General features: G+C 38.7%; 1 protein-coding gene across 1 annotated transcript in view; it reads left to right on the top strand.

Annotated features, from left to right (window-relative positions):
- The window catches only part of slc12a8 (solute carrier family 12 member 8), a 39,669-nt gene that overhangs the window by 8,413 nt on the left and 18,086 nt on the right, over positions 1–13,170 (top strand). The window contains exon 6 of the mRNA XM_088352785.1: positions 2,537–2,768. Coding sequence (XP_088208911.1) covers positions 2,537–2,768 — 232 coding nt within the window. The remainder of the gene's footprint in view (positions 1–2,536; positions 2,769–13,170) is intronic.

Below are 13,170 nucleotides of genomic sequence, written 5' to 3'. Positions count from 1 at the left end.
ACGTCTTTATGAAATCTTGTATATGAAAGCTTGTTACAAAACTGAGTTAGTGATGTTTTGTCCCCCAATACTGACTTTACCTTCATATTTTTTCAGAGCTGCAGACCTGATAGAATAGAATAGAATAGAATATACCTTATTGTCATTGTTACAAAATGGGTTGAACATATTGTGACAACGATATTGGACGTGGCACTCCAGTTTCACATTTAACAGTGAGGATAAAAGAAAACAAAGAAGATAAAGGAACAAAGAAGATAAGGTTATAATTTACACAATATAAAGGAACAAAGAAGATAAAGGTTATAATTTACACAATATTTACACAAGAAATGTGAGTATGTAGGATGTTACATACAGTTTGGGGATTGTATTAGAGCAATTTGTGGTAGTGCAAAAATAGGCAACATTGTGCAAAGTGAGCATAGGCATGAATACAATTTTACATCGATATGAGGTAGTGTGTTTGCAAAAGTTTCAGTTTTTTGTGCAGTGTGTGTTAAGGTTGCTAATGGATCTTGTATATGAAAGCTTGTCAAACAATGTGCAGGATGTTCAGTGTTGAGACACTTTATGATGAAAACCCACAGAACAAACTGTTAACAACCAAAAACACCATCCGAGAACCCAGAGTAATCCGATTGGGTTAGAGGTATTGGGTTGGCGGATCTCTGCACACATAGCACACTCCACTCTCTCTCTCTCACCAAGGGCCCACTGCGCCAGGTATGACTCTTTTTATAAGTACATCTGGCTTAAGGATACATTTACCATTTTAATGCATTTAGGCCGGGAATGTAACTAATACTATTTACTATAAACAACGCATTTAAGGACTTTCAAGACAAATTATTGTAGTGTTTAAAGATGTTGAAGATTTGTATCGGTAAAACAGAGTGGAGGAAGAATAATAAGCACTCAATTCTCAAGCTTACAACTGTGACCACATCACATAGCGTCCTTCTCTTTTCAGAATTTTGTGACATTTTTACAAAAGAACTCTGCTCGCACCTTGTTTTAAAATCATTATTTATGACAAAAATGATGGTCAAAATGAACCTCTTATGTAACTGCAAGAGGGAGACATATTATAAGTGGTATATTTGCTGGTATGTGACACAGGCTCTGGCATTATTATTATTATTATATAGATTTTATACAATCATCCAACGTCACACTGTGAAATCAAATGCACAAAAAAATGAGCTTTAGTCTGGAGAGCGGGTTTGGCGGTTTTGTTGAATTTTGACCTTAAATGAATGGCGCGGCTCTCAAAATTAAATCAAAATATTTTGCTTTGTGGCTCTTTGTGGCTGATGCCTAGAAGTTACCTGTGGCATCGGCATCTCCAAAGCCTGGATTTTCTTTTCCAGTTTTGCTGTGAGAGTCCATATCTCGCAAGCTTGCATGAGTCTGATCTTTGATTTCACCGCTATGTTCTTGTCCCTCCAGATTGAGTTACATTGAGTTAAAGTACACAAACATAGTAGTAAATAGCACTTGTGAGGCCCCTTCTCAGGGTTTTTCCCTCACGCTGAGGTTTTGAGTTTTTCCTTGCCCGCACGTTGGTTTAAGATCAGGTAATGGTGTAATACCATTGTTATACTACGGACAGACTGAAGAGATCTTTTCTTCCTCATGCCATGAGGCTCTTTAACTCCACCCGGCAGAGCAAAGGCCCACATTAAACCACACCCCCTACATTGCATATTACCGAATTTTATTGCAATATGTATTCTGTGTAGCACTATCTAGATACTCTATAGAACACGCTACAGTGGGTATAAGCACGTCACATTTGTATATTGTATTCTTTTTGCTTCATTATTAAGTCTTCGGTACTATCCGTAATCATGGTAAATGTGAACTCACTACCAAATAAGACCAACGAGTGCTGGTGGAAAACATCGAAGCGCACAGGGAGCGCAGTTGCTGTGTTTTGCGGAAATGTGGCTCACGTTTAGCACCCCGGACGCTAACGTGTAGCCACCCGGAGCTACCCGGAGCTATTCCGGCTTCAGCGCCGCTATACAGAGACACAAAAGCCTACGGGAATCGGAGAGGAGACGGACTCGCTAACACGAGGTGGTGTATCCCTGGACACAAAGCAAAAGATTTCCATCTGCCGCAGGGATGTCGAACTTTTGGACTGGCGTGTGACGTCATCCACTCCGCTACAAGCACCCCTAGGGCATCATGTTATTCTGTTAATAAACAACGGGGTGGACTGCTGGAAGTGTGAATTTCCCTACGGTGATGAATAAAGTATCTATCTATCTATCTATCTATCCCTATCTATCTATCCCTATCTATCTATCCCTATCTATCTATCTATCTATCTATCTATCCCTATCTATCTATCTATCTATCTATCTATCTATCTATCTATCTATCTATCTATCTATTGTATTGTTTCTCAGCACAGGGATGCTGCTGGAAATGTGAATTTCCCTGCGGGGATGAATAAAGTATCTATCTATCTATCTATCTATCTTTGAGTCAAAAAGGTTTCAGTCACCCCTTTTTTCTCCTACAGTGTGTCGCGAGCGCCATGTATATTACCGGTTTTTCGGAGTCGGTGGCTCAGCTGCTGTCTCTCGGGAACCAGTGGGCGGTGAGGGGGATGTCGGCTGCGGTGCTGCTGGCCCTGCTGGGAATCAACCTGGCAGGTGTCAAGTGGATCGTGAGGCTTCAACTGCTTCTGCTGGCCGTCCTCGCCGTCTCCACTCTGGATTTTGTCATTGGCAGTTTCACACACCTTGACCCAAGTAAGATAACTGTTTAGCCTTTATGAGGCAGAATTTGTTTTTTGTCTATATTTTAGAATAGAATAGAATAGAATATACCTTTATTGTCATTGTTACAACATACTTACATTACATACCGGAGCCATATCCCCCTAGTGGGAGGTGGCTCGAGTCATTTCTGACTCTTTCTTGGAGATTGATACAGAGGAGGGGATTCCCAGCCCCCTCGCTCAACCCAACTGATGTGTTGGGAGTCATTAGGTGACCAAACCCCCCAAATTCCACCCCCTAATGCCGAGCGCCAAGCAGGGAGGCAATGAGTACCAATGTTGTAAGTCTTAGGTATGACTCGGCCGAGGCTTGAACCAGTAACCTCCCAGTCTCGGGGCGGGCGCCCTACCCCCAAGGCCACCGAGCTGGTTATCAAATTGTTACAAAATGGGTTGAATATATTGTGACAACGAAATTGGACGTGGCACTCCAGTCCCACATTTTACAGTGAGGATAAAGAAAACGAAGAAGATAAAGGAACAAAGAAGATGTTTGTACTGTCCTTGTTGCAGGCTTTGTTTTCCTCCGGAGGGGGGTGTATGAGGGGGTGAGGGACAGACAGAGATGGCCGGACCCGACTAGATGTTTGATATTACTGTACACATGTTCCAGTGTTTTTTCCCCTGGTTGCTCAGTCCACGTATTTAATGAATTTGGGAAGTACAGATTGCTGGGATGGGCTCCAGCCCCCCGCGACCCTACTGAGGATAAGCGGTACGGCTAATGAGATGAGATGAGATGAGTCCTCAAGGATTTTGATACAGGTTTTATGTGTTTTTTTTATTATTGTTTTTTAATGATTTTTAAAAGGGCCTGTTGGAAAGTCAAACAGAGAATTTGTAGTAAAACTAGTAAAATACTCTTCTATTCAAAATTGTCTTTTTTTCTGCTGTAAGATAAATAAGCTTATATTAATTTTCGTATTTTTTTTAAAGCCGCAGTGTGTAATATTTGACCACACGATAGCACTGTATAATGCGAACAAAAACCAGTGACACAAAGCACAGCGTAGCAGAAAGTATCCAGACTAACATGGTGGCGAACTGAGGTAAGAATTCCACGATTTAAAATAAATACAAATTTCTCAGCCTATGATTTATCATAAAAAATAACTTTGGTAAGATAGTTCAGATCTTTTTGCCCAGTCTTCAAATCAATCTTTTTTTGTTTTTGTTTTTACTAAATCCACCTTTTTGTAGCACTAGGAGGCACACAATAGTACACACTGTCCCTTTGAATATATTATAATTATTACAAAAAAATGCCATACTAGATAATTTAGCCAGTTTTGAATAATACCTTTAAGTATTTTTCTTTTTTTTCCTGTATATCAAATCGTAAAATAGAAAAAAACGCTTATTTTTATTGGAAAAATAATAAATAGAATGAAAAAAAAAATCTCTCAATTGTTTAGTTTAATAATTGAGCTGCAAGAAATAAGTATCTTGCTGAAAAATTATAATAATACTTATAGTGAACAAATTCGCTGCCAAGATGGATAAGAATACGGTATACTTTTTGGGTAGAAATTAAATTAGCACAGAAAAAGTAGTGGTTATTATTGCAAAGGAGTCTAAGTGAGATATTTTGTCAAATCAAACCCAAAAATATATTTCAGAGCAACAGAAATTATCTTGTTTTTGGAAAAATATTCGTTTTTCTTGTAATACAAGTCAAAATAAAATTAAAAGTACGACACTAATATATTGTAACTGCCTATAAAAAATATATTTCTATCTTTTTGTAAGCCATACTGTGAAAAATAAGTCAAATAAGCATAATTTTACTCGGATTTTGTCAATATGTCGATCTGTTTTGCAGCATCCGTCAAACGCTTAATTATTCAGCATGCACCCACCCGTTTTGCCAGTAGGTGTCGCCTTACTACCGTGTGAGAAAGACCGTGTTTCCGACCGATTTAAAAATTCACTTTATATAAATAAATACATATTTCATTTTTTATATCCTACTCACCAGTTTCTCATATTCAGTATTGTAAAGATTTATTTAATGTATTAGTTTTAATTTATTAGTTTCTGAGAAAGCTTACAGGAACTAGAATAGGTGTTTTTCTGTCTGACGTTAAAGGGGCCGTGTGTAAAATTTAGTGTCTCCTAATGGTGCAAAAAAACTTCCATTCTGTAAAAAAACAATGATTTGTATACTAGGGAAAATACCTAAACTATCATACCATTGTAATTTTTTTAAAAACAACTGTAGATCGAGAAATTTGTATTTCTTTTGCATAGTGGAATTTCTATATAAGGTCGGGACACCCATGAGGACGCTAACCCTGGACAGTTTTTTCCACTGTTGACGGTTCCTGGCCTGTTCTTGGGTTGTGGCAAAGTTGGTCCATTACTTAATGTTGTTGGCCCAGTTCTTTTTCAGTCTTTGTCTCCTCCTACCTATTTGGACTGTGCCCTGGGGAATGATTTTGTCCAAGTCCTTATGATCTCGTGACCTGATCATACCACTGAAGTCTCCGTCCTCTGATGGTGTTTTCCTCACTGTTTCGTTTGTCCAATGGGCTTAGTAGCTGATGCCTGGAAGTTACCTGTAGCATCAGCATCTCCAAGGCCTGGATTTTCTTTTCCAGTTTTGCTGTGAGAGTCCATATCTCGCAAGCTTGCATGAGTCTGATCTTTTGATTTCACTGCTATGTTCTTGTCCCTCCAGATTGAGTTACATTGAGTTACAGTACACAAACATAGTAGTAAATACCACTTGTGAGGCCCCTTCTCAAGGTGTTTCCCTCACGCTGAGGTTTTGAGTTTTTCCTTGCCCGCATGTTGGTTAAAGATCAGGTAATGGTGTAATTGTAATCCTGTGCAGTCCTTTGAGACATTTTTGTGATTAAGGGCTATATAGATAAATGTGACTTGACTTGACTTGACTTGACTCCAGATGGGTTCAAGTTTGGCAAATGTCGCTGTGGTTTGAGATATCGTGCCATGATTTTTTGTTATGAATGCTCCAAGATACTTAAATTTAGTGACATGTTGTAGCTCTCTGTGGTTGATGGTGATGTTTGTGGTCATACTTCAGGGAATGCTAGTCCCTACTTTTGTATTTTTTGCGCTGACTTCCGTCCCATACTGGCTTGATGCTTTGTCCAGGCGATTGACCAGATCTCTGAGTTCCTGTTTGTCTCCTACTTATCTGGTGATATCATCAGCAAAACTGAGTTAGTGATGTTGTGTCCCCCAATACTGACTTTACCTTCATGGTTTTTCAGAGCTGCGGACATGATAGAATAGAAAAGAATAGAATATACCTTATTGTCATTGTTACAAAATGGGTTGAACATATTGTGACAACGAAATTGGACGTGGCACTCCAGTGTCACATCTAACAGTGAGGATAAAAGAAAACAAAGAAGATAAAGGAACAAAGAAGATAAGGTTATAATTTACACAATATAAAGGAACAAAGAAGATAAAGGTTATAATTTACACAATATTTACACAAGAAATGAGGGCATGTAGGATGTTACATACAGTTTTGGGAACGTATTAGTGCAATATGCGGTAGTGCAAAAATAGGCAACATTGTGCAAAAATAGTCAACATTGTGCAAAGTGAGCATAGGCATAAATACAATTTTACATCTTTATAAGGTAGTGTGTTTGCAAGAGTTTCAGTTTTTTGTGCGGTGTGTGTTAAGGTTGGTAATGGATCCACCTTCTTATATTTTCAACCGGTATTATTATTATTTTTAATTACAGTATGTCTTATTTTACCACTAAGAGGTGCTAAATAATACACACTGTCCCTTTGAATCAGTGTTCCCTCTAAGCTGCGCGCGTGCACAATTGCACACTGCTCGCACATTCTCTGCGCACAAGAAAATCTAGCCAGCGCACAAAAATGAGGGCTCAAAATTACTAATTAAGAAGCGACTTAAGTCAAAGTTACAATGCATGAAGGTAAAAATACACGGGTTCCCCTGACGTTGTGTCCTAAATGCGGTATTTTGAAGTCGAGTCGAAGGAGAACGAAGTTGAGTAAAGTTAGTAGAGTTTGTCGGGGAACCGGCTCTTTCGGGTCCTAAACGGCTCTTCAGGTTGTTTTTGCTTCTTTAATCTCAAAATGACCAAATATTATGTAAAATTATGAACAACATGACTTAAAGGAAGGGGGGGATAGAACAAAAAAGAAAAAAATACCAAAATGAAAAGGTAGTGAAAAGCTGAGAAAAAAAAAAAGGAAGAGAAAAAAAAGAAGGAAAAAAATTGTAAAAAAAGCCAGAAAAAAAGAAAAGAAAGAAATGTAGGAAAAAAGTAAATGGAGAACAAAAAGAAAAAAGTAACAAAAAAGTACAAAAAAGCACGGAAAAAAAGAAGAAAAAGTTTGTGTTGCATTCAAATAATTTCCAATTATATCAAGTGAATCTTGTTGCCAACATTGTACTTCCACTAAAAAAATTGATTAAGTACAGTTTTGTATCTTACAACCGACTAAATAAGCCCCCCAAAATGTTGATATTATGCAACCAAATATATCAGGAAATAAAAAGAAATGGATATCTTGTGAAAGAATTGTAAGAACAAACGAGGTTTGTAGGCCTTACAACCTTTGCAATAGTACATGAGTCAATTCATTCAAAAAAGAAAAATAATTTTGCATTGCCGGAAACTCAGAAAAATGTAACTTGATGTCAAGTTTTGGACATGTTTGATAATTAATTATCTTGCCACACTTGGGATTATGGTTGCTCACTGTTGTTTCAAGTGTTGCTCACTGACTTTGTGTGAACGCTCAGACCCGCGGAAAATTAGAGGGAACATTGCTTTAAATGTTTGTATATAGCATCCAGGTTTTTCTTATTCCCGTTGGAGCCCGCCAAGTTATTGTCTGCACAACCACAACACCGTAAGCGGAACCCTTCCTTGGAATTGAATGCTTTTCCTTGAAGGAAACTGGACTGTTTTCTACTGTTTTAGGGTGTTAACCAGACTCACCCACATTTTTGCAAAATGACAAAGAAAGCAGGCAAGAGTTGAGATGAGAGGCCACTTTTTACACTTTCTAGTCGCCCAATGCACATCTGCCAGTCTTCTCGGCGGGACCTGCCCGGCCGATTTAACCTCACAGACCCGTGAAGAGGGTGACAAAGAGGTCAGGGGCAGGGAGAGGCCTAGGACAAAAATGATCCGCATTCCAGTATCAGGAGGAATTCCAAACACAGAGATGAACTGATCCAGTCTTTAACACTCCGGTTCTTGTAGTTTGCAAGTTTCCCATTCGGCGAACGTTCCCCGAATGCACCAAGTTAGAAGTAGGCAGTCAGGAAATGTATATACCTTGTTTTCCGCACTAAAGGGCGCACCCCCATAAAATATCCCTTTGTGAAATTTTTCTCACATATAGACCCTTTCATTCAACCCAATTCTGACCATTCACTATTCGCTAAATATGCAGACGACACCACGGTTACTGGCTTTATTTCAAACGGAGACGAAACTGAATACCGAGCAGAAATTGATTCATTTTCCACCTGGTGTCATGAGAGTAATCTGTTATTGAATGTAGGTAAAACTAAGGAGATGATAATAGATTTCCGTACTAAGCCTGCCCCGCATGTGCCACTGTCAATTAATGGTAGTGAGGTGGAACTGGTCCATTCATTCAAGTTTCTGGGTACTTACTTGTCAGCTGCCCTCACATGGACTGTCAATGCTACTGATATTCTAAAGTCAGCCAGACAAAGGCTCTTCTTCTTCCGGCGACTCAAATCATTCGGAGTCCGTCAATCCATTCTAGTCAATTTTTATCGTGCTATCATTGAATCCGTTTTAACTAGGTCAATCACTGTTTGGTTTGGTCGCTTCAATCAGAAAGAATTGTCAAAGATGGAATCAGTAGTGAGGATGGCAGAGGAAATAATAGGTACTGGCCTCCCGTCCCTGCAAAGTATCTACATCGATCGAACTAAAAAAGGGACACTAAAAATTACAGACGATCCCAGTCACCCTGCTCGCAGGTACTTTGATTACCTGCCGTCAGGTCTCCGTCTTCGCTCCATTGCGAGCAAGACTTCACATCTGAAAGAGAGTTTTTACCCTTCTGCTATCCGTATGTTCAACAGGAATTGATTTAGGTTATTATGTATAGTGTTATTATTAGCGTTCCTCCGACCTATTCTACTCTAGTCTTGTTATTTACATATTCTTTCTTTTTAAACTATTCTATATAATTACCTTGTATTATACACTACAATATCTCTTTTACTCTATTCTTTTTATTCTTTTAAATCTATTATTTTATCATTATTGAGTGTTCGCGTGTCAAATGATTTCTTGTATATATCATGCTTATGGTTTATACTGGCTGAATAAATAAATACAATACAATACAATTTGTTTGTAAACAGTGTGACGTATCTGGTAGGTGGGGCTTGGCCCAGAGTCCAAAAAATACTTGTTTTGTGTACTGTTACCCAATGCTAAATTACCACTTGTGAGGACCCTTCTTAAGGTTTCTTATTTTCCTCGTACTGAGGCTTTGAGTTTTTCCTTGCCCGCATGTTGGTTTTATATCAAGGGATGGTGCATTTGTAACCTGTGCCGATTTTTTTAGACAATTTTTGATTAAGGGCTATACAAATAACCTTGACTTGACTTGCGCTGGTCCGAGGACTGAGAAAAATTAAGCTGTCGTTGCTGCAACTTGTCAGGTTGTGTATTTGTGTGCCAGAATCATTAGAAGACCATTGGTGATCGTAAATTGAAGGTTTATAGGACCCCCAGGGACACTCCTGTTCAAAGAAAAGAAGAGAATTGTGGTTGAATGCATTAAAGCGAAAAGATTGGACCGAGGCACTCAGCAAATAGGCTCGGGTATGCCGCGAAAACTTAATAACAGGTAAGATAAATTAAACGATTATTATTACCTATATTACCTATTATATCTACAACATATATATATATATATATATATATATATATATATATATGTGTGTGTCCTAGTATATAATTTAAAATTTAAAACCATTAACTGTACCTTTAAGAAGTGGTTCAATGACAGACACTCATTCTTGTATTTTGCCAAATTTACTTTCCTTTCTTCGGGCAGCTGAGTGGTTAGCGCTTCCGTGGCACAGTTCTGAGGTCATGGGTTCAAATCTAGCCACCAGCTTTCCTGTGCAGAGTTTGCATGTTCTCCCTATGCTTGCGTGAGTTTTCTCCGGGCATGTTATTTAGCTGGTCCAAATTGTTCCTAGATGTGAATGAGGTAGTGCGTTGTCTGTCTCCGTGTGCCTCTCTTTTTAAGCACTAAATTTGATTTTTGGTTTGTCGTATTTTCGTAGTAGTATTTTTTTAGAAGCCCTTAATTTAGTAATACATATACATATATATATATATATATATATATATATAATCATTATATTTGGACTTTTTCATTGGCGGATCATATGTAAAAGCCCCCAGGGTATAGTTTTCCAGCCACTGATTTAAAAGCATTGGTTTTCTTTGATAATCCGCTGATTCTGATGTTTTGGATTGAATTGTGCCTCACACGGCGAATTTCTTTGAGTGATACTGCAGTCCCTTTTCATGTTTTCCTGAAATTCCTTTTCTGGCCTACATGCACTTCCTAACCTCTAGATCCAGCTGTTTTGTGTTCTGTTGTCCTTTTGCAACAAAAGAAAAACGTTCTTGCCTTCGCCCTCTCTTTTTTCCCTTTTTTTGTTCCAACTTGGAAGCTGCAAAGCTTCTGAAAAGGGCGGTTACTTCCTTTCGGATAAACATGTCATTAATCTGAGAAAACACATTCCTTCCCATCGGCAGATAATCAAGGGGGTAAACGTGTGCTTCAGTCTGTAAAAAAGGGCCTCCAGCAGTGCAGGATAATGGCTTGCTGTGCAATTTAGAGGATAACACTAAATTGTTTTAAGTAAAAACACATGTGTCTTTATGTCCCAGTCTATTTTCTGTGTTTCCAATTATAATATTTTTAATATATATAAATCCAATCGGAAACAATTGTGTCTAACATTCGCAAAGAGGTTAATTTAGTACACATTTCCTCAGAATTACGGAAGCCCAATAATGCCAACATGCCAGTAGTAGGCCGTGAGGGCCTGCGAGGCCTTCTCTGCTGGCCTAAAATATATCTGACTCGTGTGATGTTAATTATCTCATCTCTTCTCATTAGCTGCACCGCTTATCCTCAGTAGGGTCGCGGGGGTGCTGGAGCCCATCCCAGCAATCATCTGGCAGTGGGCAGGCAACACCCTGAACTGGTTGCCAGCCAATCGCAGGGCACACAGGGACAGACAACTGTGCTGCCCGATGTGAATTATATTGATGTTATTTATATTTTGTCCATTAATACTGTTAAATCAAGTCATGTTTATTTGTATAGCCCTTAATCACAAGGGCGGCAGAGAACACAGATTATTGCAAACCACAGACGAGGCTGTTGTTATTGTTATTGCCAGGTTTAACTATTAGATGTTGACTCAACTACGTCAATCACAATGGCCCATCACTGGTGAGACATTTTAAGAACCTGACCGCTGGCTAATTAGGTGTTATTAGGGGGCTACTTACTTACTTACTTTGCACAATGTTGCCTATTTTGCACTACTGCATTGCACCAATACAGTGGCTTGTGAAACTATTTGGCCCCCTTGAACTTTGTGAGCTTTTGCCACATTTCAGACTTCAAACATAAAGATATAAAACTGTAATTTCTTGTGAATGATCAACAATAAGTGGGACACAATCATGAAGTGGAACAAACTTTATTGGATATTTTTAACTTTTTTAACAAATAAAAAATGAAAAAGTGGGTGTGCAAAATGATTCAGCCCCTTTACTTTAGGTGCAGCAAACTCTGTCCATAAATTCGGTGAGGATCTCTGAATGATTTAATGTTGATCTAAATGACTAACGATGATACATGGAATCCACCTGTGTGTAACTAAGTCTCTGTATAAATGCACCTGTGGTGGTGTCAGAAGACTGTTTAAAGCGCAGAGAACATCATGAAGAAAGAGGAACACACCAGGCAGGTCCGAGACACTATTGTGGAAAAGTTTGAAGCTGGATTTGGATACAAAAAGATTTCCCAAGCTTTAAAATTCCCAGGGAGCACTATGCAAGCAATAATATTGAAACGGAAGGAGTATCAGACCACTGCAAATCTACCAAGATCGGGCCGTCCCCCTAATCCTTCAGCTCATACAAGGAGAAAACTGATCAGAGATGCAGCCAAGAGGCCCATGATCACTCTGAATGAACTGCAGAGGTCTACAGCTGAGGTGGGAGAATCAGTCCATGGGACAACAATCAGTCGTATACTGCACAAATCTGGCCTTTATGGAAGAGTGGCAAGAAGGAAGCCATTTTTTCAAGATATCCATAAAAAGTGTCATTTAAAGTTTGCCACAGCCACCAAACATGTGGAAGAAGGTGCTCTGGTCAGATGAGACCAAAATCGAACGTTTTGGCAACAATGCGAGACGCTATGTTTGGCGTAAAAGCAGCACAGCTCATCACCCTCAACACACCATCCCCACAGTCAAACATGGTGGTGGCAGCATCATGGTTTGGGCCTGTTTTTCTTCAGCAGGGACAGGGAAAATGGTTAAAATTTATGGGAAGGAGACAAATACAGGACCATTCTGGAAGAAAACCTGATGGAGTCCGCAAAAGACCTGAGACTGGGACGGAGATTTGTCTTCCAACAAGACAATGATCCAAAACATAGAGCAAAAGCTACAATGGAATGGTTCACCAAAAAACATACCAAGGTGTTAAAATGGCCAAGTCAAAGTCCAGACCTCAATCCAATTGAGAATCTGTGGAAAGAACTGAAAACAAACGCTTTCCATCCAACCTCACTGAGCTCAAGCTGTTTTGCAAGGAGGAATGGGCAAAAATATCAGTTTCTCAATGTGCAAAACTGATACATACCCCAAGAGACTTGCAGCTGTAATCGCAGCAAAAGGTGGCGCTACAAAGTATTAACTCAATGGGCTGAAGAATTTTGCACACCCACTTTTTCATTTTTTATTTGTTAAAAAAGTTTAAAATATCCTATAAAGTGTGTTCCACTTCATGATTGTCTCCCACTTATTGTTGATGCTTCACAAGAAATTACAGTTTTACTCCATTATGTTTGAAGTCTGAAATGTGGCAAAAAGTCACAAAGTTCAAGGGGGCCAAATAGTTTCGCAATGTTACATTCATTTTTTGTTGAATTTTAACATTTTAAATGAAAATTTCAGCAATAGAGTTCACAGAATATTACATTCATTTTTCATGATAATTAATCCTCCTGAAAATAAATATCCATGTTACATAATTGTCTGTTAGTTAACAAATTGTTTTATTCAAAATTTGTTATTTTTTTGGTTAAAT

This window comes from Urocampus carinirostris, chromosome 14 (assembly GCF_059441175.1).
Source record: "Urocampus carinirostris isolate Australia breed hairy pipefish chromosome 14, RoL_Ucar_1.0, whole genome shotgun sequence".
Classification (NCBI taxonomy): Eukaryota; Metazoa; Chordata; class Actinopteri; order Syngnathiformes; family Syngnathidae; genus Urocampus; species Urocampus carinirostris.
The sequence above is the reverse complement of the archived record's forward strand: the minus strand, read 5'-3'. Positions and strand labels throughout refer to the sequence as shown.